We start from the raw sequence: 19,866 nt of genomic DNA, 5'->3' as shown, positions 1-19,866 counted from the left end.
AAGGTTAAGATAGGGCTAGGCTTTCTCTCATGGACCTTTTTCTATTATATTACGATATACGACCGTTTGCCCTTTCATCACTTTGGCCTGGAGCCAGTCTAGGGTGTAGGCTTGCTTCGCATAGGCTCGGGTCGGTGGTAACTAAATATAGAGAGAAGAAAATCCTTAGGTTGACCAAGGATAGGAAATCTACTCTATCTACTGATGCGGGAAAGGTTGTTGAGAAGGGGACATGTGATCAATTTGTTCTCCTTTCTAACCGATCCATTGCGTGTCACGTCGCCCTATCCATAGAGGAAGAAGGCGTATGCTCAAGTCTAAAATCTTTCCTACCAATCGTATAGTCAAGCTTGAGTGCCTCCCTTTTTTGATGATCTTGTCACTTCTCTTAAACTATAGCTTCAAGCTACTATTGATGCAGGAACAAACCACTAGAAATAGGTATCTCTACGCGTAAGAATGAATATATGATTAATTCAAATACATTAACCCGGCAAGAGTTGACCATGCAGGGGAAGTGACTAATGAGCGGGGTACCTTAGCTTATGCCAGGTTGAAACCTTCCTTTAATAAGAAAACCAAAAAAGCAAAAGAAGAAAGAAAAGAATTTACAAGTTCTTTGACAAGAATGATGATAGATTTTTTAGCTTTATTGAGAGGGGTACTAGGGGTCTGTAGAGGTTGCTGCGAGGGGGGACAGGTACCCCCTTCAGGAACAATTACTACTACTACCAATATAAAAAAAGAAAATATTGTGTTTTCTCGTGCTGTAATTTGAAACCGGATGGAGACTCTTTACATAGTAATGAGGCACCTGCAACCCCTTAGACGAATAGGGGGATTGGGGACCCCGCCTCTTCCACACTTGTTGAGGCGGATCCGAGTTTTCACTCGGCTAAGGGGGAATTAAGTGCCCCACTTTCTCAAGAAATGGTCTACCACCTTGCTGCATTTGAATCAGTCCCCAGGTCAAGGAAGAAAGGTGTGTGGTCCATTCCATCATCAGCTCTTAGGAGATGCAGTAAAGGATATCCAGCTAGGGGGCAAGCACCTTTAACAAGCAAGTAGCTAGCTTAAACCTTACTTAACAGCAAGCCGCGAAAGTCTTCGCCTATAGCTTCTACTTCCGAAGTAAGTTCCGGGAAAGAGGAAGAAATTATATAGTAGTTCAGTGGCGTGAGGGAATAGTAATCGAATTACAGGGTTTTGGAATTGATTAACAGGGATGGGGAACTCCGCTTTCAAAGGTTCCTAATCAAATGACTTTGTTTACGGCTTTCGTAACTAGAATGAGTTAACTCCCGCTTATTTGTCTAAGTAGTACTGCCTGTATTCTAATACTACTTGCTGCTTGCAGCTTAAGGACGTGTAACTCTAAATATCAATACTTGCTTGGGTTTTCTGCTCAATAGAAAGACTTCAGCTCTCAATCTCAATAGTAATGAAATCAATCTCTTTACGGCTTCTGACTTCGGAAGTAGAAGCTAGAGTAAATGCTGCCGTTGAAAGGCATTCTCTTGAGGATTGATGTATGGACTTAATGCTTTAGGAGTTAGTGTGTTTAGATTGAGTTCCCACGAGCGGGGGATATAATTACTATATCTCTTGGTATTGCATTAGAGTCCTCCGTTTCTTTAGCTGCAACGGCTGCAGACGCATTAACATTTCGATATTTGGCCCTCGTGGCTGGCGAATTTGTCCAAGAGTAACGGTTGCCCCATTAGCGGGGATGCTTCTCGAGAGCTTGTAAAACCCGAAGATAGACGTCGCTTTCTGTTGGATTGTGTAATTCAAAAAGCAAACGTTGGAAGTCTGCTCTTGTCGCGCCTACACCAGCTTCTTTATTTGGACTTTCCAAAACAAGGCGCTGCGCTATATCCTCCCATGGTTGGGGGTCCCTTTGTTGGCTTTTCGAGAAAGATGATAGAAGAATAGCACATTTCTTTCGAAAATCGTTTACTGTATCGTAAGGTGATTCTGTGGGTAGCTTAGCTCTTAGCTAGTTGTAAATCTATTTACTAGTCTGGTGCACACTTGGAAGGCTCTCCTTTATCTTACCAGTCGTGCAGCACTATACACGCGTTTAGGTCATAATTATTTTCTAAGGCTGATAATTGGGCTTATAATGCGTTTCTTTTATGGACCTCGGGAATCTTCCTAATGAATCGTGAAACGTGATTTTGGAAGCAAGAAGAACTTTCTCTACGCTTTATCCCTCTCCTTTCACTCCTCTCGCTTCACTCGACTTACTTCGTACCTTAGCACAAGTACTAAGTAAGCATTCAGCTACCTCTCTCCACCATATAATCTATTAATTATGTTAGCACTTACAGCTATTTCTCTTAAGCAGCAATAGTATAAGTGAGTAGCCCATAGGTAGGGGATACAAACGGTTAAGAGTTCTTGCTTTTCAGTGGTACGTGTAGTCACTCGAAGAGGTAATCTACCGAACCGGTTCCCTCCATACAATCTTGGTTATCTGGCCAAGTGGTCCTTACCTCTTGGAAGTTAAGAAGTAAATCAAGCTACCTGAGCTCAAGAAGTTTTGACTCTTGATGCTAGTCTATATTAGTTATAGCCTTTTGGTTTGGTATGTTATTCGTTTTTTATAGTCGGGATAGCTTTATTAATCAAATCAGGCAGGCTTTTCTACTATTCGCTACCCGCTGACAGCCTTTATCGAGCTTTCCAGGCTCTTGTCTTTCTACGAGACTCCACGCCCTATCTTTCATATCATCTCTCATATCGGCTCAGCTGACTTTGCCTCGATGTTCAGGGTCCGTAAGCATACTCTCTCTCTTTATAAGAGCTCTAGATAGCGTTCCAATTCGTTTTCAAGATATCATATGGAGATTCGCGTGCATCTGTTTCGGGGTTCTTTTTTGGTCCATTTATATGGGTTCTGCGTTGTGTCCGCATTAGTTCGAGGAAGAGAAGCATGTACTATTCTATTCTATGGTGTAATTAAAGATCTCATTCCTATTCAGGTGGTTTGGACCAAGTTAGCTGTGGCCTTTCATTCCTTAGGGAGTGAGAGGGTAAAGGGGGAAAGGGCGTAGGGTACCACTTGAGTTGTCTTCACTTCCCTTAGCCATAAGGTTGGCATTGAAAGATCCAATCCTAGATTCTTCTTACTCTTGTAATTAATGTAATTGGAAAAAAAACAAGTAAGTACTAATGTCAATGTTGGAAAAGAACCTTGAAGTGAAAGTCGGGAAAGAGCTTTATTTAAGTATTCATATTGGTAAAGCAAGTAGGCTGGGCTGAACCCAAGTCTGATTGATGTCAGTGTTACCCGTCCTAAAAAGAAGAAGAAAAGTATATTGTTGGATAATTGGCAAACATTAAAACGAATTTTCGCTAACTGAATTAATTGGAAGAGCTCGTTATATCGGAGTCAGAAGCGAAGGCGAAGGGGAATCTGATATCCCTTCAAGCCCTGGCAAAGGATCGATCTTGAAGCCCCTATTTACTAATTACTAATGAGACCTACTCGGCCTACCGCCTAACTTACTAGCGGACTGCCCCAACCCCAATCCAAAACTCATACCTTCCATCAACCCTGGAAAAGGGCTTGAGGCTACCTTTCCGGTGGAGAAGTCACTATTCGTAGCTATTGACCTCTCCTTCAAGTGATCTGGCATCAAAGGAAGAAGCTTCATCCCGAGTTGAAAGACTCTTTTGAACAGGCAGACTTGCAGGAGCAGCTACTTCTTCATCCGTAGAAAGAAAAGGAATTTGTCTTAAATCACAGAGGAAGGACAATATCACAACTGATAATGCTAGAACTACTAACTAGCTATCTAGCAGTAGTGAAGATATGCGAAAAAGGGAGAATGCGCTACATCGGATCTTGCTGTAGTTGATGAAAGAGCTGTAGTGAAAGAGTGAAAGGCCAATAACAGGATCTTTCATAAGTGAATCTGAATACCTTTACATCTTTCTATTCACCTTTAATAAAGCGAGCAGTGGCTATCAAAAGACCTAATCCGTCCCTTCCCCACTCTTTATTGGTTCGTTTCGTAGGAATAGAGTAGTAAAAGTAAAAGAAAAAGGGTTTGACCATTTCAGGTCGTAGATGGCAGGTCACCTACCAGTGTCTTAGATTTTGTGCCTTGACCTTTCGGGTCTCGCTAATCCCAGTTGGAAAAAAAGCAATAGGAATCCGCCCCCTAATTACTAGACCATTCCTGCTTCTTTCTCTTGTCCCTACCCATATAGCAAAAGAGCTTTCTCACAAAGATTGATTGGAAGACCCATAGCTTGAGAATTCCCCAGTCGTTGTTTGAGCTTTTCCAACTAGCTATGCGCTAAATAAGCCCTCCCTAACCTATAGCAAGAGTAGTGCTACTAAGCGAAGGCGAAGGAGGAAGTTTAGATTGGGACTTTCTCTTGCCTTGTTCTTATGCCTATTGGTGAATCAGATGTTCTTCCCCCAGTCAAGACTGATTAGCGAGAGTTGTCGCATATCTGCTTGAATAAGCTCACTCTTGGTTAGCTATGAACACAGAGTGAAGAATCGCTAAGGCCAATCATTGCTTAGTCTATCCTATATCCTATGGCTATTCTAGCTGGGATATTCTCTCTATTAAAGCATATAGGAATCTGAGGTAATATCGTATAAGTATAGTCAACAATCCTTTGGTTTCATTCGTTCGCTTACATCGTGGGAAGAAAAGAGATGCGTGCCGGGGGTCGAAGCCTTCTATCAATCGCATGCAGGTCTATCATCTTTAGGCAGTCGCATACTCGAGTGGATTGCCCTATGTATCAGACCAAGAACCGAATTCCCCAACAGGAGCTCTTGGTCTACTACTAGGGATTCCAAATCCACCATAACATCTGACTTTATATGAGGAGGAGGTAGAGCAATAGCTTGGGTTGACCCTCTTAATGAAGATCGATCCGGCAGAGGAGAAGTAGATCCATTCAAGTCCAAAGCAAGGTGGAAAGTCTCAATTCAATGCTGCGGTTGATGACCGTAGCAATAGTCAAAGGCACTGGAGGGAAGCCGCTGGGGAGGTGGCTTATGCTGTTGAAAGCCTAGCTCATCCTAGCATGGCATATCTGTATCCCCTGAGAATTATCATTCCTATTCGATATCATGAATAGGTCTGCCTGTCAACCATTTCTATATGCGAGATGGAGGGCTGCTTTGGTTTGGAGCTATTCCCATTAGGCTGCTTTCTCCTCGCCTTGTCGATATAGCGCATCTTTTTCCCACAGTCCTATTTTCATTTTCGTAGGGGGAATCCTTCTTTTATGAAAGAGAATGCAATCCACTCGTCAATTTGGGCATGAGCTCAGGTTCGTTTTTTCTGTCCACTCCTGTCCTGTGTGGTAGGCTCCCCATGTTCTATCAAGTAGTCCTTCTTGTCCTCTTCGGTCAATCGACATTCATCTGAGCTTGCTTTTTCAAAAAGATGAGGTTCTCACTACCAGCCCCTCATTCATCTGCGTGGGACCCCTATGATCACCTCCACAAGAAAGTGAGGGATTCCTAATCATCTCTTGAATTGGGTCTTTCTCTCTTTGATCCCGATCCTGAAAGCTCTAGAATCCTATTGAAGGGGAAAGCTATCTTTTGGTGTCTTCCTTGTAGACTAAGTCGTTGGACTCCCTCTTAGAAGTTAGCTTGCCTTTGTATATATTGAACTTTCTTCTGGCTTGGACTTTTGAGGTGCGTATGCTTTGATCCTACTTCGAGTCTTATTCCTAAGCTTAACCTCGTAGAAATTCTCTTGCTTAGAGCTTTGTACTCCTTTCCAAAGCATCGGGAAAGTGGGACTAAATCCTAGTTTTCAGCATAAGTCAGATTGTGAGGCTAAATCACTGGTTTTTGAGGTAGATTCTTTCGCGCATCCAGGATCTGAAATCTCCTTTTTACAGTCTAGCTCTTTCAACGATTCCCCCGAAATCGAATTCTTTTTCAATGCAGAGTGCTCTCAGAGGCTGGGATTAATAGCCATCTTTCGTACATTTCATTGTGTATGTATATACAAAAGATCTCTTTCTTTCTTCAGTTGATCGCAGCCCAATCAATAGAGAGCCTAGCCCGAGAGACGAGTTCCCCAAACCGCTCATCTGTCTTCCGCTTCATTCATAGCTATCTCCTCTGTCCGCTTTGAGTTTTTAAGAAGCTAGGAGTGTTCTCAAAGGAGACAGAGTCAACAAGTATCGATCTTTCTTTCTTATGGACCTAAGCTTATAACTAGTAAGAGCCTTCATTACCTATCTTTCCCAACCTATGAGGATGTACAAAGCATGGATCCAACCTTATCCTTATGAGCTGCACGCTCTCTCTGGGCTTCTACTACTGTATGTGATTTCTTCTCACTATAGACTTGAGTATCTAAACCGGACAGACCTCCTAGTTACAAGGAAACAACCTATTTTTAGGCTTTAGCTGATAATGGGCCTCTTGCCTTCCAATCTGTATTGTTGTTATAAAATGTAATTCTATAGTATCCATGACTTCAAATAAATGGTTTTCGACTTGCTTGAACTGCTAGAAAGCAGGGCTAATGGATTGAAGCCTTCGGACAAGATTTCTTCATAAATGAACAAACAAAGGAATGGATTCTCCACAACAGCCAAGAATCCGGGAATGGAATAGGTGTAATAGCCCCGCAGGGAAAGCCCCGCAGGGTCAGTCAAGTGAGGGTGGGGTTCCCGAGTGATAGAGGACTACAGTATACTAGTAATAGACTTTCTACTATTAGTCTTGAAAGCAAGGCACTTACCCACAGGTGTGGGGAAGTGACGATAGTTGCTGTTTCAGTCCTGTGGTAGGCCGTAGTACCTAAAAGCGTAGGGGGCAAAGGCTTCCCCAGTCCCTTAGGTTGGAGGGAGTGCTTCACGGGTGTGGAGCATGACCGGGGCAGGGTTGTTAACTCTTTCGCTGCCGATGCTCAGGGACCCTATCAGTAGAGCTACAGGAATAAAAGAAGTTTAAGTCAATGCCGTAGAGAATATAAGAAGCAACTTGAGCTGCGAAAAAAGTATCCATAAAGGCTGCGCAGCTACGAAGGCAACCACTCTTGATGCCTTCGTTACTAATACCTTGAAAAGAAATCTGAGGAAAAGCAACAGTCTATAGTCTAAGATGATGTAGCTATCTCAAAGCCCTTAATGAATCTATTCAGCTAGGCCTTGGGAAGAAAGTTATCTTCTAGTTAGACCTCAGGATTAGCTTGTTCGTGGGATTGAGAGACTAATAGTTAGTCTTCAATAGTCGTCGTTGTAGGCTTAGAAATTCTAGACTTTATCTTAAGGATTTGATGTAGCTTTTAGAGAATTCCCATAGGCAGACAGACATGCCACTACTTAGAAGGCTCAGACAGGCCAGCCCTGACTTCAGCTGTTAAGGGAGAGAAGTCATTCGAAAAAGTGTTAAGGCCGTCCTGCATAAAGCAATACAAGCCCTTCAGAAGGCAGATGATCAGTCCATATCGATTGGTATTGCCATCCTGTCCTTTGCCAGGAAGTAAGAAGTCTAGACCACAGACTGACTAATACCGATTTATTAGCCCCCTCCAGCATCAGATAAGGCAGGAAATGAAGTAGAATATCTTTCCTTCTGAGTCACAGCCCTAGAAAGATCAGACCTAATTATCAGCCTAAGATTTTGGACTCTGATAGCCTTTTCTCTTACTTAAGCCTGCCTGAGATCATCTCTTACATATTCCCCCAATCCTGTGAGAGATAAGCGGGAAGTCTGACTAAAGCCTTAAAGAAGCTGCTGACTGAGCAAATGAAGTAGGCTCCGAAAAGTCCTATCTTTCTAATCCAAGAAAAGTGACTTTTCTTCCTCTCTTTTTTCGTTACAGTCTTTTCCCTGAAGTAAGTTCACTAGTCGAACTGGATACAAGGTATAACGAAAGACAGATAAGGCAACCAGAGCTACTTTAGCAACTTGACTCTTTACTTTCTATTAGTCCTTAGTGCTGCATCTGAAAAGCTAGGAAAGAATGAAATTTCGTATGTTGACGGGGACTTCACTTTAATATTGATAAATGATAAAGCTCTGGAAGTCAGAGAGGGAAGAAAAGCAGTTCGAAAGAAAGAATCTTGCGGTGCTAGGCCTATTGATTATCAACCAAGTCCCGCTTAATCGATTCCAAGACAGTCTTAATCACGTACTAAAGCCTGGGGTGGTAACTTACTGAGTCAATGCCTAAGAAGATCATCCAATCAATTCCCCCGAAACTTAGGTAGGAAAGATAGATTATGGATTATGAGGATACTTGCTGGGGTGAAAGAGAGGGGAGAAAACAAGAAATCCGTCTACCTTGGAATCCATTACCAGTCTAAGGGATGATCTTACTACACTTGAGGAATTCATCAGTAGTCATCTTTGAGTCAGTTGAAGTTGTGAGCTCATACCGGCTAATCTCTTCCTTAGCCCTATTACTCGCTTCTAAGGCCATTACAGCGGAAGCAAGGAAAAATGGAAGCACTGGAGGGTCGTCTAAAGAAAGGCAGGAAGATGACTACGACGGGATTGAACTCTAAGTCAGTCATTATCTTGAGTTCCCAGGGGAAGAAGAAAAGATCAATTAGTTGCGGGCGCGAAGAGCCCACCTCTTTCATTATTCCCACTTCGGAGGAAAGAAGTCATAGCTGCCTCAAGTCTTCTGTCTTTAAAGTGAAATAATAGAAGCCAAGCCAAGCCGGACGGAGCTAGCTTCAAACTCAGACTACTGCATCTAGAAAGAGAAGGCCAAATCCATGATCTGACTGAGTAAATGAAGTAGGATCTGAAAGCAATCCATTCTATTCCAATTTACTGGGCCTCATTAGTTGACTGAAGTCCTGGCTATTCTCTTGCTTACGGCTTTGAAAGCCTATTCTCTGACTCCTCTTCAAAGGCAAGAAAGAAAGCTATAAGTCCGACCAGATTACAAAGAGAGAGCGAAAGAGGCTAAGGCAAATGCCGACCTAATCCAAGACGGATCTATTTGATGTAGAAACTTCTAGACTTTGTGCCAAGAGTTCATTCCTTTACTGCTTAACTGGAGCCTACAGCCTTATATTCAATATCTATTCCTTACAGGGTAATCAAATCCTAATCCTCGGCTTCTGCCTGACTTGCTTATACTTTATCAGACTGGATGGGAATGGCAATCTCATAATAAGATATTTCGGCGGATGCCCTGGAACTCTATTCTACTTCATTTCCCCCAACCGTTTCTCGTACCTCTATGGAAACTGAATGGTTTCATGTTCTTTCATCGATTGGTTATTCCTCTCCGTTCGTATCTCTTTTTCCAATTGTGGTCTCAATGAGTTTACAAGATTGAATGGCCAATTCTCCTCTGGACCCTCGATTCGATTTCTATCTGTGTTTTTTCTTCCTCTGTTCTGTTCCACCTTGGCCGGGGGTGAGAATCGATCTGAATGCTAACATTTGATGGGCCACTTGAATTCCCCATGAAGAGAGATAAGGCCTGTGGCCAATGCCGCTAAGCAGCAGGAGCGGAGGGTTTCCAATGGCACCAGCACAGAGAATAACCTCAGCATGTTCACGTACAATTGCGTGGTGATACCTCCCCATTTGGTCACGGTAAACAAGACTCCAATTGCAGACTGCCTCTAACTTCTATGCTTATCAGCCAGCTGCTTCATATAGTGCTGAGCTTTGTGCAGGTACCAGACAGGAAGTTAAGAGCTGGCTAACTATAGACAGGAAGTGACTCCCAGCTGTGCTTCTAGCTTTCTTAACAGCCCTAGAAGAGAGAAAAGACAAGGAAAGATCCTCCCCAAAAAATGGATCCAATATAATATGGTCAATCCAGCTTATAGAAGAGTGGAACGAGCTTACAAGCAAGTAACTTCACTTCAAAGCGGGTTCCAAGTCCAAGGAAGTGGTTTGACTTTAAAGTGGATCGACTTCTTCTTATCTGGTATTTCCGGTAAGAGCTAGCCAACTCGGAAAAAGAAGGAGTTGCTAATGCTAATTAGAATAGGCTGTGGCACTTTCTCAAAGGGAATGATTGGACAAATATACCAAGAATATCTGTTTTGCGCAGAATCGGTACCAGTGCTAGTCAAGCAAGATTATGCTATCACCTTCCTTTACTTCGAAAAGAGCCTAAAAGGGTCACCATCTTATTATATGTAATTATTACCTATTTCTCTAAAGGGTAACCATTAGAGTTGATGTAATTTTCAGGCCCCGGTTCCCAGGGTTCTAGTATTCCCTATTCTAAGCCTACTCAGATCAGAAATAAACTAGTTGATTCTCTTTCGCCTATCGGCCAGCTTTAAGCCATTTCCTGCTGAGATCCCAAGTCTCCAAGTGGGCCCTCTTGGCCACCCGCGACCTTGGCTTTTTAGAGAATCCCGCTCCTGTGTCGTGGGACTTGTAGCTCGCTTACACTAAGTATACCACCGGGTGGGTTTTTGTATCCTTCCAGTTTCGAGTGTCTTCTTGGATAGTTATAGCGGCCCATAGGCGCGAGATGTACCTTGTGGGGGGGGGGGGGGAGGCGGCGGTCCACGGGACATAGTCCTTTCTTTCAGGCAGTGGCCGTTTAGTCCACGGTCCATTAGATGGTTGGTGCAAGGCCAGAAATTTGAACACATTAATTCCGCTCCTTCCTGTCCTTCGCTTCAGGGCCTGTCCCTCGGTGTGGTCAGTACTCCATACTGTCGGGCAGCGAAGCTTACACTTGTTAACTAATTATGACGGTTCGCCAGGGCCTCTTTCCTCCTCCCTTTTCTGCTCACTCGTAAGGGGTCCGGACCCCCACAAAGGGGGAGGGAGTCGACTGAACATCTCAGCCATTGGCGGGAATTTCACCCGCATCCGATCCCCAATTCTTGTTCACCCCGGATGATCGTCTTGGGTGAATTGTGACCTCGTACGATCGTGTCGGGTGAGCAACAGCCGCTTCATCACAGTACTTACTTATGGGCTAACGGGTCACACTTTGGCCAAGTATCCTACAAAGAGACTCCCGAGAGCCAGAAGTATTAAAGGAATGGCCATAGGAATGGGCGCATCATGACATCTTACGATGTCTCGCCCGAATGAATTAGTTGGTACTAGAAATGTTAGAAAAAGTGAACGAAAAGAGTAATAAGAAGTGAAAAGAACAGACAAACTTCCCAACCATAAAGCAAAATTCCCACTGATGGTATACTTAGTGTAAGCGAGCTCTAATATCACATCTTTGGAATAAAATCCAGTTAGAAAAGGAAATCCAATTAGAGATAAGCTGCCCATGAGCATCATGGCATAGGTAAAAGGGAACGAGGAGGCAAGCCCCCCCATCTTCCGCATATCTTGCTCATCCGACATGGCATGAATCACCGAACCCGCACTCAGGAATAGTAATGCTTTGAAAAAGGCGTGATTCATTAAGTGAAAGACGCTAACCGAATAGTTAGAGATGCCGCAAGCAAAGATCATATAGCCTAATTGACTGCAAGTTGAATAAGCTATGACCCTCTTTAGATCGTTCTGTAATATTCCAGTGGTTGCCGCAAGGAATGACGTCGTAGCTCCTGCAGAAGTAATAACTAGAAGAGACTTCATTCATGGCCTTTGGGCGGTTGACTCTCCGTCTAGCATGTTGAGTGGACTCGGCCAAGTCGGTAATGAGTTGCCATGCCTCCTCTGCCATCCTATACTTTGGCAAAGAACCGTTGCTTGAGGCATCCAATAGATTCTTATCTTGCTCCCTCATGCCTTGGCACATATAGCTAAGTAATACTTGAGTGTCAATCATGTGGTTGGGACATGAGTCAAGAAGTTTGTGGAACCACTCCCAATATTCATATAAATTTTCCATTTTACCTTGTACAATACAAGAGATCTCCTTTCTTAGCTTGTCCGTCATTTCTACGGGCATGAATTTATCAAGGAATTCTCTCCTAAGCAAGTCCCAATCGGAGACAACATCACTAGGTAAGGTATAAAACCACTCCTTGGCTCTTTCCTCAAGAGAGAAAGGGAAGGCAAACAACCATATGGCCACTTCATCGGATCCTTCCCGCCTAGTGGTTGAGCACACACCATGAAAGTCCTTGAGGTGTCTAATTGGATCTTATGCGGGAAGTCCATGGAACTTTGGTAGGAGATTGATGAGGGCGGTCTTGAGTTCAAAGTTTGCATTCAAGTTGGGATGAAGTACATGGAGAGGTTGGTGAAAAAAATTCAGAGCACCCACTTCCTTGAGAGTAACTCTCCTTGGAGCAGCCATATCGTCAATACCTAGATCAAAAGAAGAACTATTAGTAGTATCAACGGAAGAGTAATTATTGCCTTCGTTGGATGACGGTGATATGGTTGGTGAATTGGTAAGAACCTTTTCACCTTCCTCAAAGGCTAACCGCCTCCGAGCTTGCCTAATATGAAGCAAAGTTCTTTCAATTTCCGAATCAAATGGGGCTAAGCTCGGATTTGGTAGTGAATGCGTCATACAATGAAGGAGATAAGAAGCTCATGACATCAATTGGTATTTAAACAAAGATTAATCCTAACTAAGAATCAAACAAACAAACAATCAAGAGAAAAATGCAAATATCCACATATTAAAATATTCACACTAACCAATAGAATGGCATACATAAGCAATTCCCCGGCAACGGTGCCATTTTAATGAACGGGAATATTTGTATGCCGGTTAGAAATTAGTAATGAATCCAATCGTGAGTATAGTCTAACCAACACGCAAATATTGCATCAAACAATTCTAAAATCTATGACTGAGAGTATTGATCCCAGGTTGTTCTCCCTAGGAATTGCCTTAGAATACACATCATTGATTAGGAAGTCTTTTGTGGTTTTGAGAGTTGGTGCAAGAATTCAAGCTAACAAAAGTAAACAACAATTAATTGAGATAAAAGTCTTGGCTAAGGGGTAATTATTGGAAGTTCCATCATTATAGTTTCCTTCAATTGTGGTAAGAGTTGATTATTGCTTCACTTAGTTAACCCCCTAATAATAAAAGAAAGTCAAGTGAGAGTAACTAACTTGAGTCACAAGTCCTAGTCTCACCCTAGGGAAGTCTAGCTTTAGTGCACTCCAAGTCGATTAGCAATTCTCAATTCCTAGTCAACAATTGATATTCACTACTCAAGTGTCTCCAATAACTCAACCCCTAAGCCAAGTGAGAGAAATCTACTCCATATCTAGGGTTGTCATTATCACAAACAATTGGTAGGCAATCATAGAAGACATGATGTAGTTGAGAGAAGAAAAATTGAATTAATGCTATCTAATCCAAACAATCATCAATAATCAAGCAATTGAATGAAATTCCTCAATTCATTAATCACAATTCAAGGTAGCAAAGTCACAAATCTAGATCTAAGAGATTGAATCAAAAGAGCATTAATTGAGAGTAGAAGAAGAGTAGATCTACAACTTGTATCAAAGTAAAAGTGAATTAGCAATGGATCTCACCAAGAAATCAAAGGAGAATTGCAATGGAGAAAGTGAAATCCTAGAGAAAAGTTGGAGTTTCTCTCTCTAAAAACAAAATGTAACTAACTACTCAAAATATCTAGAGTTATGACTAATTGTCCTAACCCCTCTAATCCTTGGTCTTCTTAAGCTTTTCCCTCCAAAATTCTGCTCCAAAACTGGGCCTGGAATCCCCTAAAATCGCTGGTCACATTTTCCTTTTAAAAAATCACGTCCACACATCGGCGCGTACGCGCACAGTACACGTACGCACCCCTGGGATTTTTCGCGACCTACGCATAGGCGCATGGTGCGCGCATGCGCCCATGCCCAAACTTCAAAACTTTAATTTATTCTATGCTACTTCCACTCATGCATGCTTCCTTCACTCTTCTTAGCCATTTTTGCCCTATAACTTCTGAAACCACTTAACAAACGGATCAAGGAATCGAATGGTAATAGAGGAGGATTACAATATATCAATTTTTGATGCAAAAGAAGCATGTTTTCATCTATGAGACAAAGTAGGGAGAGGAACATAAAATCATGCAGTTTTATATGAATAAGCGTGGAAGATCATTGATAAAACCCTTAAAATCTACACATGATAAACCCTAAAAACGGGTTTTATCAAGGACGCGACACCGGCGAATAGCCGAACACAAAGAAGGCGAGGTCGGCGATTACAGAGACGCGGTGGGGGCTGTGGGGCTGCAGTGCTCAAAACTGTTGCTGCGGTGGCTTCTATGGTTCACTTTCAGTCTTCAGAGAAGAGGGGAGAGAAGATGGGTTTACCGTTTATGCTTACGAGGAGGATAACATGAAAGGCGAGCAACGGCGACTACAGAGAACACGACATCGGCGAACACACAGAAAGGGAGATCGGCAATGTGTGACGCGGTGGGGGCTGCGGTGTCGACGAGATGCGGTGCGGCGGGATGTAGTGGCGTACTTCTTGGTGGCTTCTATGGTTCTCAGACAAGAGAAGAGAGATGTGTTTGGGAAGAAGATGGGTTACGGGGATTGATTTAGGGAATTAGGGTTTAGTAACTTCAGTTTTGCTTTTGCCGTTTTTCCCTTTTTTTTTTAAACAAAACGGCGCCGTTTGGGGGTTTATTATCGAACCAAAAACCCGCCAAAAAACCGAATAGTTCTACCGATTTACCAGTTAACCGCTGGTTCTACCGGTTCTGTGACCTATTTTTTGCCAAGCGGTTTATAGGCTTACTCGAACCGGCTAGGTGACCGGTTCCCGGTTAACCCAGTTGAACCAGCCGATCCAGTTCGGTTTTCAGAACCATGGCGTACGCACAGATGCCTTGTTTTTCAAAAACTTTTTCTCAATATTCCTAAGGTACCAAACCTTAGCTCAATCAAAAACTCAACACTAAAACATGCAAGAACCCATAAATTCATGATCCAAACCAAAATTAATCCATTAATTCTCAAAATTAAACTAATTCTAAGCTAACCAAGCATAACAAAAAGCAACTAAGTCAAAATATATACAAAAAGAAAAGAGTTAGAATAATGTTACCAAGAACTTTTATTTAATGTCTTTAAGTTATACAATTGGGAGAGCCCTTACTATGGTGGCTTGTGCTTGACTTCCCCACCAATGCTAGAATGTCCGATGTCCTCCGGGATCCCAATCCTAACCATAAACAAAGACAACCAACAAGCAAGCTATTTACATATTAACATATTTATAATAGCCAATAACTTTACACCATTGTAAATCCCCGGCAACGGCGCCAAATTTGAGGACAAGAGAATTCTTGCATAGTTTGGAATCAATCAAAGACAAGAATCAATTCATTGGTTGCATAGTCCAAACCAACAATGAATTCTCAAGATAAAATATTAAATCCAATACAAAATAACCGAGAGTAATTAAACCTCGGGTCGTCTTCCCTAGGAGTTGCAATTAAGTGTACAATTATTGACTATGGGAGGAAAATGGAGGTTTGGATGATTGCAAGAGAGGCAAGAAATGTAAATAGCAAGAATTGAAACAAGCATGCAAGGAATTAAGAGTAAAGCAATTAATTAAAAGCAATGCAAATAGAAATCAAATAGTAAAAAGGACCCTTGGCAAGAAGTGGCACTACAAGAAAAAGCAATATTTGTAACAAAAAATATTGTTACAAAAAATCGATATTTTGAAACAAAAGGATTTTGTAACAAAAAAAAGGGCCATTGCAGTATGTCCCGTTACAAAAAGTTTTTGTAACAAAAAATGAAATTGTTACAATTCAAAGTAATATTTTGTAACAAATTTTTCTGATGCAAAAAACCAAAAGTTATTACAAAAGTGATAACAAATTTTGATCTTCAAAATATTTTTGGTGACAATATATTTTTGAGTAATTCTTGGCATACAAGCGATTAAGGCTTGTAAGCCTTACAAGTTCAATTAAAACTAACGCTCAAAACACGCTTCGAACCATTCTTCTTCCTCTTCGTCTTCTCCTTCTTCTTTTCTTTCGTTTCTTGCCTTCTCTTTCTCCTTCTTCTTCTTCTTCTTGCTGCACGTTCTTCTTCCTCTTACTCTTCTTCTTCTCCTTTTCTTTCGTTTCTGCACGTTCTTCTTCATCGTCTTCCTCTTCTTCTTCATTTACGTTCTTTCTCTCTGTTTTATCTTTTTTTTTTCGATTTTTCATGGTGAAATCGTTTTTGAAGAAGAAGAAGCAGTAGAAGATGAGGAGGAGAAAGAGAAAGAGTTCTGAATTATGCATAAGATGTATTTTAACAAATTTTGGGTGTATTTCTTTAAATCATTTGGGTGTATTTTCTGTAATCCTTTGGGTGTATTTCTATAATCGTTTGAGTAAATTCCTATAACCATTTGGGTGTATTTCTGTAATCATTTTGGGTGTACTTCTGTAATCGTTTGGGTGTATTTCTGAAGTTCCATTATCTTCAAAAGGATTACAGAAATACACCCAAAGGATTATGAAAAATACACCCAAAGTATTTAAGAAAATACACCCAAAATTCGTTGCATAATTCAGAACTCTTTCTCTTTCTCCTCATCTTCTGCTGCTTCTTCTTCTTCAAAACGATTTCAAAGCTTGATTTCAGAAACTATGAAAATCGAAAAAAAAACGAAGAAGAAGAGGAAGAGGAAGAGAAAGAGGAAGAAGAAGAAGAAGAAGAAGAAGAAGAAGAAGAAGAGGAAGAGGAAGAGGAAGAGGAAGAGGAAGAGGAAGAAGAAGAAGAACCGTTCTGAGTGTAGTGCTTTGAAAATAGGAAACGTTGAATAACGCATTAAAAGGCCTAGTAACTTGTAAGACTTGTAAGTCAAAAAGACTTGTATATATAGCACTCCTCTATATTTTTTCCTATCATAAAATTTTGTTACAAAATATAACTTGATTTTGTAACATTTTTTTCTTTAGTTACAAAACACTATTTATTTTGTAATAATTTTTTAATACAAATTATACACATAATTTGCCAAATTATATTTTTTTTAATTAATTAATATATAAACTAATTTACTCAGCAAGTCAACATTTATATAATATATAATAACATAAATAGTTCAAATATCTTTTATTTAACTAAGATTGTTTTATAAATCTTCAACATATAAACTTTAATGTACAAACTAACAAGACACATGGAAGAACCCTAATGTAGATACATAGGACAAGAAATACAAAGAATTATAAATCTCCAAAATGTAATAAGTGCCACACACCATCATGTTCATACAAGTTCCATCATGTATGAACAAAGAATTACAAACTGCATCATATCCATCGAGCTCCTTTCTCATGGAGAAACTTCTAATAAGTACCACACAAGTGCCAAACACCTGAAAAGTTCACCAACCAAAAAACACTAGCTTAAATTCAAATCAAATCAATAATATTTCAAAGTACAACCCTACTTCTCAAAATTTTAAAAAATTCACAGAGTGCTTCTTATGTTCCAAACTCTAGTGTGGATGCTCTATGGATCACATTCTTATACCAGATTTGGTTCCAACTCAATCAGGTTAATATGAAACTTTATAGGAATTTCACAAGTTGCTACTACAATAGGGTGCCACAATAAAAAGGCTAGAAAGTGCAATCACTTAGTAAATTCATATAAAAATTATCATATAACTATAAGTTTATGGTGAATTACTAGGGTTTTTAACTTCATACTACAATTAAAACAAGAATGTACAAATTTATTAATTTTTACATAATTTTTGCACAAAAAGCTTATTTCAAAAATCATACAATTTTATCTATTGAACCAAATGACTTGAAACTTCACAAGGGACAACTAGGCTCATAAACCAAACTACTCATATTGGTTCCAAGTGAAAACAATTGCGGTTTGTTATGATCACATAACATTTTCTACCACAAGCATCCATCTAAACAAAACAAGACAAATTTACATACAAAGTATTGAGAGAAAAAGTACGAAGTATGGTACCCGTTTTGTTATGTTTCAATTTCAACAAATTAAACCAAACAAATGAATTAAATAAGAAAGACCATATAGTCAAGTGCTAGTTGTAGATAACTGTTCCATAAAATAATACAGAAGTACCATCATCAGTGTTTTTCTTGAAACATTGACAAAAAGAAATACGCTATTTCCTGCTGCCTCCAAATACCTCACTCATTTGTCAAAATCCAATAATCGAATGCTCCTCCTATGGTACTCGTTTAAAGAAATTGCTGAACAAAGTCCAATTGCAAAAACTAAATAATTCCAAACTCCAATAAATGATTTTTGCAGAAGTTGCTTAGAGAACATATATACATAGACACACAGATTAAAGCATTCTATGAGAGACATATACCCGATGGAAAATCCTTGTTGCAGATATGCAAATATGGGTATGGCTGCATAAGAAAAGAGAATAAAGAAATTAGAGATGCAACTAACAATAGAAAGTAGAACTCAATAAGAAACACAAATATCCCCCTTATGGTCAATTTCTTAATAGAAAGTAGAACTCAATAAGCAACTACAATCTCAACATCTGGATCCTTTTCTTTTCGTTCCTTAATAAATCTATAGATAACAAACAAATAAATGCAGAAAATTTTGCTTATTCTTTCAATACTGCATATGAAATTCATGAGTTCTAAAATTGGTTCCAAGTGAAAAGCAATTGCGATTTGGGAGTTTTATACACTTAGAAAGTTGACTACCATTTTTTTAACAGATCTTGGAAACTCATTAATGGTCACATTCTAAAGTTCATAAGCCACTCACCTCAATTCCACTACCACATGCATCCATCTAAACAAAACAAGACAAATTTGCATACCTCTATAAAACAAGTTATCTTAGTGGCTGAAAATTTTTTGGTTATGACAACAGAGCTCCTAAGCAATCTTAGCTGCTCCTCAACTCCCTTGAGCTTGCCCTTCCCTCCTATCCGAAGCTCCTGACGGAAATCAATGACAACAATATTCCCAAAAATTAAAGGAAATCAAAATCAGAGGGGAGAACGCCCTTACCGGTAGTGAATCCCGGCGAGGCAGTGCTGTTTTCCGGTGACAGGGGCTCAATGACGCAACCCCTAACAGCGGCAACGACGGTGACTCCACAAACGGCGACTGGGCACAGCAGGGCGAACAACGCCTCCTCGTTTTTCCTCCGTCTTCCAATCTCCATGCATTTGTCTCTCCTGTGCGTCCTCAGCGTCGTCCGTGATGGGAGATGCGACGGCGGTGGAAGCTGGCAACAACCCGCTCGCGATGAAGACGATGACGGCGGCGACTTCCCTCGGCGACAGAAGAACGCGAACTGACGGCGGCGATAGAGGCACAGCGGCTCTCCTTCCTCGTGGAGCTCTTCCTCTCGCTCAACGTCTCCTCCTTCCTGACGGCGACACGACGGCGCGGCGGCAGTGATGCCCGCCGGCGCTGTCCTCCCTCTTCCCCCTCTCCTTCTCTTTCTCTCTGATTCCAGCTTCCCCCTTTCTTTTCCTTTCTTTCTCTCTCCGTTTTTCCCTTTCTCTTGCTGTGCGTGTGTTTTTGTGTTGTGTTTGTGTTGTGTGTGTGAATTTGGGGAAAGAGAGTGTGGCGGTTGGAAGGGTTTAGGGTTAAAGTGAGTGAGTGAGTGTGGATAGGGTTAGGATAAAATTAGAGTTAGAATTTTTAATTTGAGAATTAGGGATTGTTTTTGGAAAAAATGTAAAATTAGAAATTTTTGGATAAATTAAAATTTAGTAATTTTAATTAAATAATTAATTTTATCACTTTGATTTAATTATTTTTTGATAAATAATTTTTTGAAAATAAAATTATGAATAACTATAATAACTCATAAAAATTTATTATTTATTTTTTAACAATTAGAGATTTTACCGGTTTAATAATGAGTGTTGAGTTATGATGGGTTTAGGATTTTAGTAGAGAGAAGAAAAAAATCAAAATTTTATATTTTATTTTTAAGGAAGTTTTTAAAAATTTATTTAAATGTAAAAA

At 40.5% G+C, this 19,866-nt stretch overlaps 1 protein-coding gene across 1 annotated transcript; it reads right to left on the bottom strand.

The window, feature by feature from the left end:
* Positions 1-18,856: 18,856 nt before the first annotated feature.
* LOC148562266 (uncharacterized) lies at positions 18,857-19,414 on the bottom strand (the record flags this gene model as incomplete). Its single annotated transcript, XM_088490845.1, has 1 exon — positions 18,857-19,414. A coding segment is annotated over one exon (558 nt), but the record flags the coding sequence as incomplete, so codon positions are not given.
* Positions 19,415-19,866: the final 452 nt, after the last annotated feature.

This window comes from Arachis ipaensis, chromosome B6 (assembly GCF_059453495.1).
Source record: "Arachis ipaensis isolate K30076 ecotype BB chromosome B6, ASM5945349v1, whole genome shotgun sequence".
Classification (NCBI taxonomy): Eukaryota; Viridiplantae; Streptophyta; class Magnoliopsida; order Fabales; family Fabaceae; genus Arachis; species Arachis ipaensis.
This window is presented reverse-complemented; position numbering and strand designations above follow the sequence as displayed.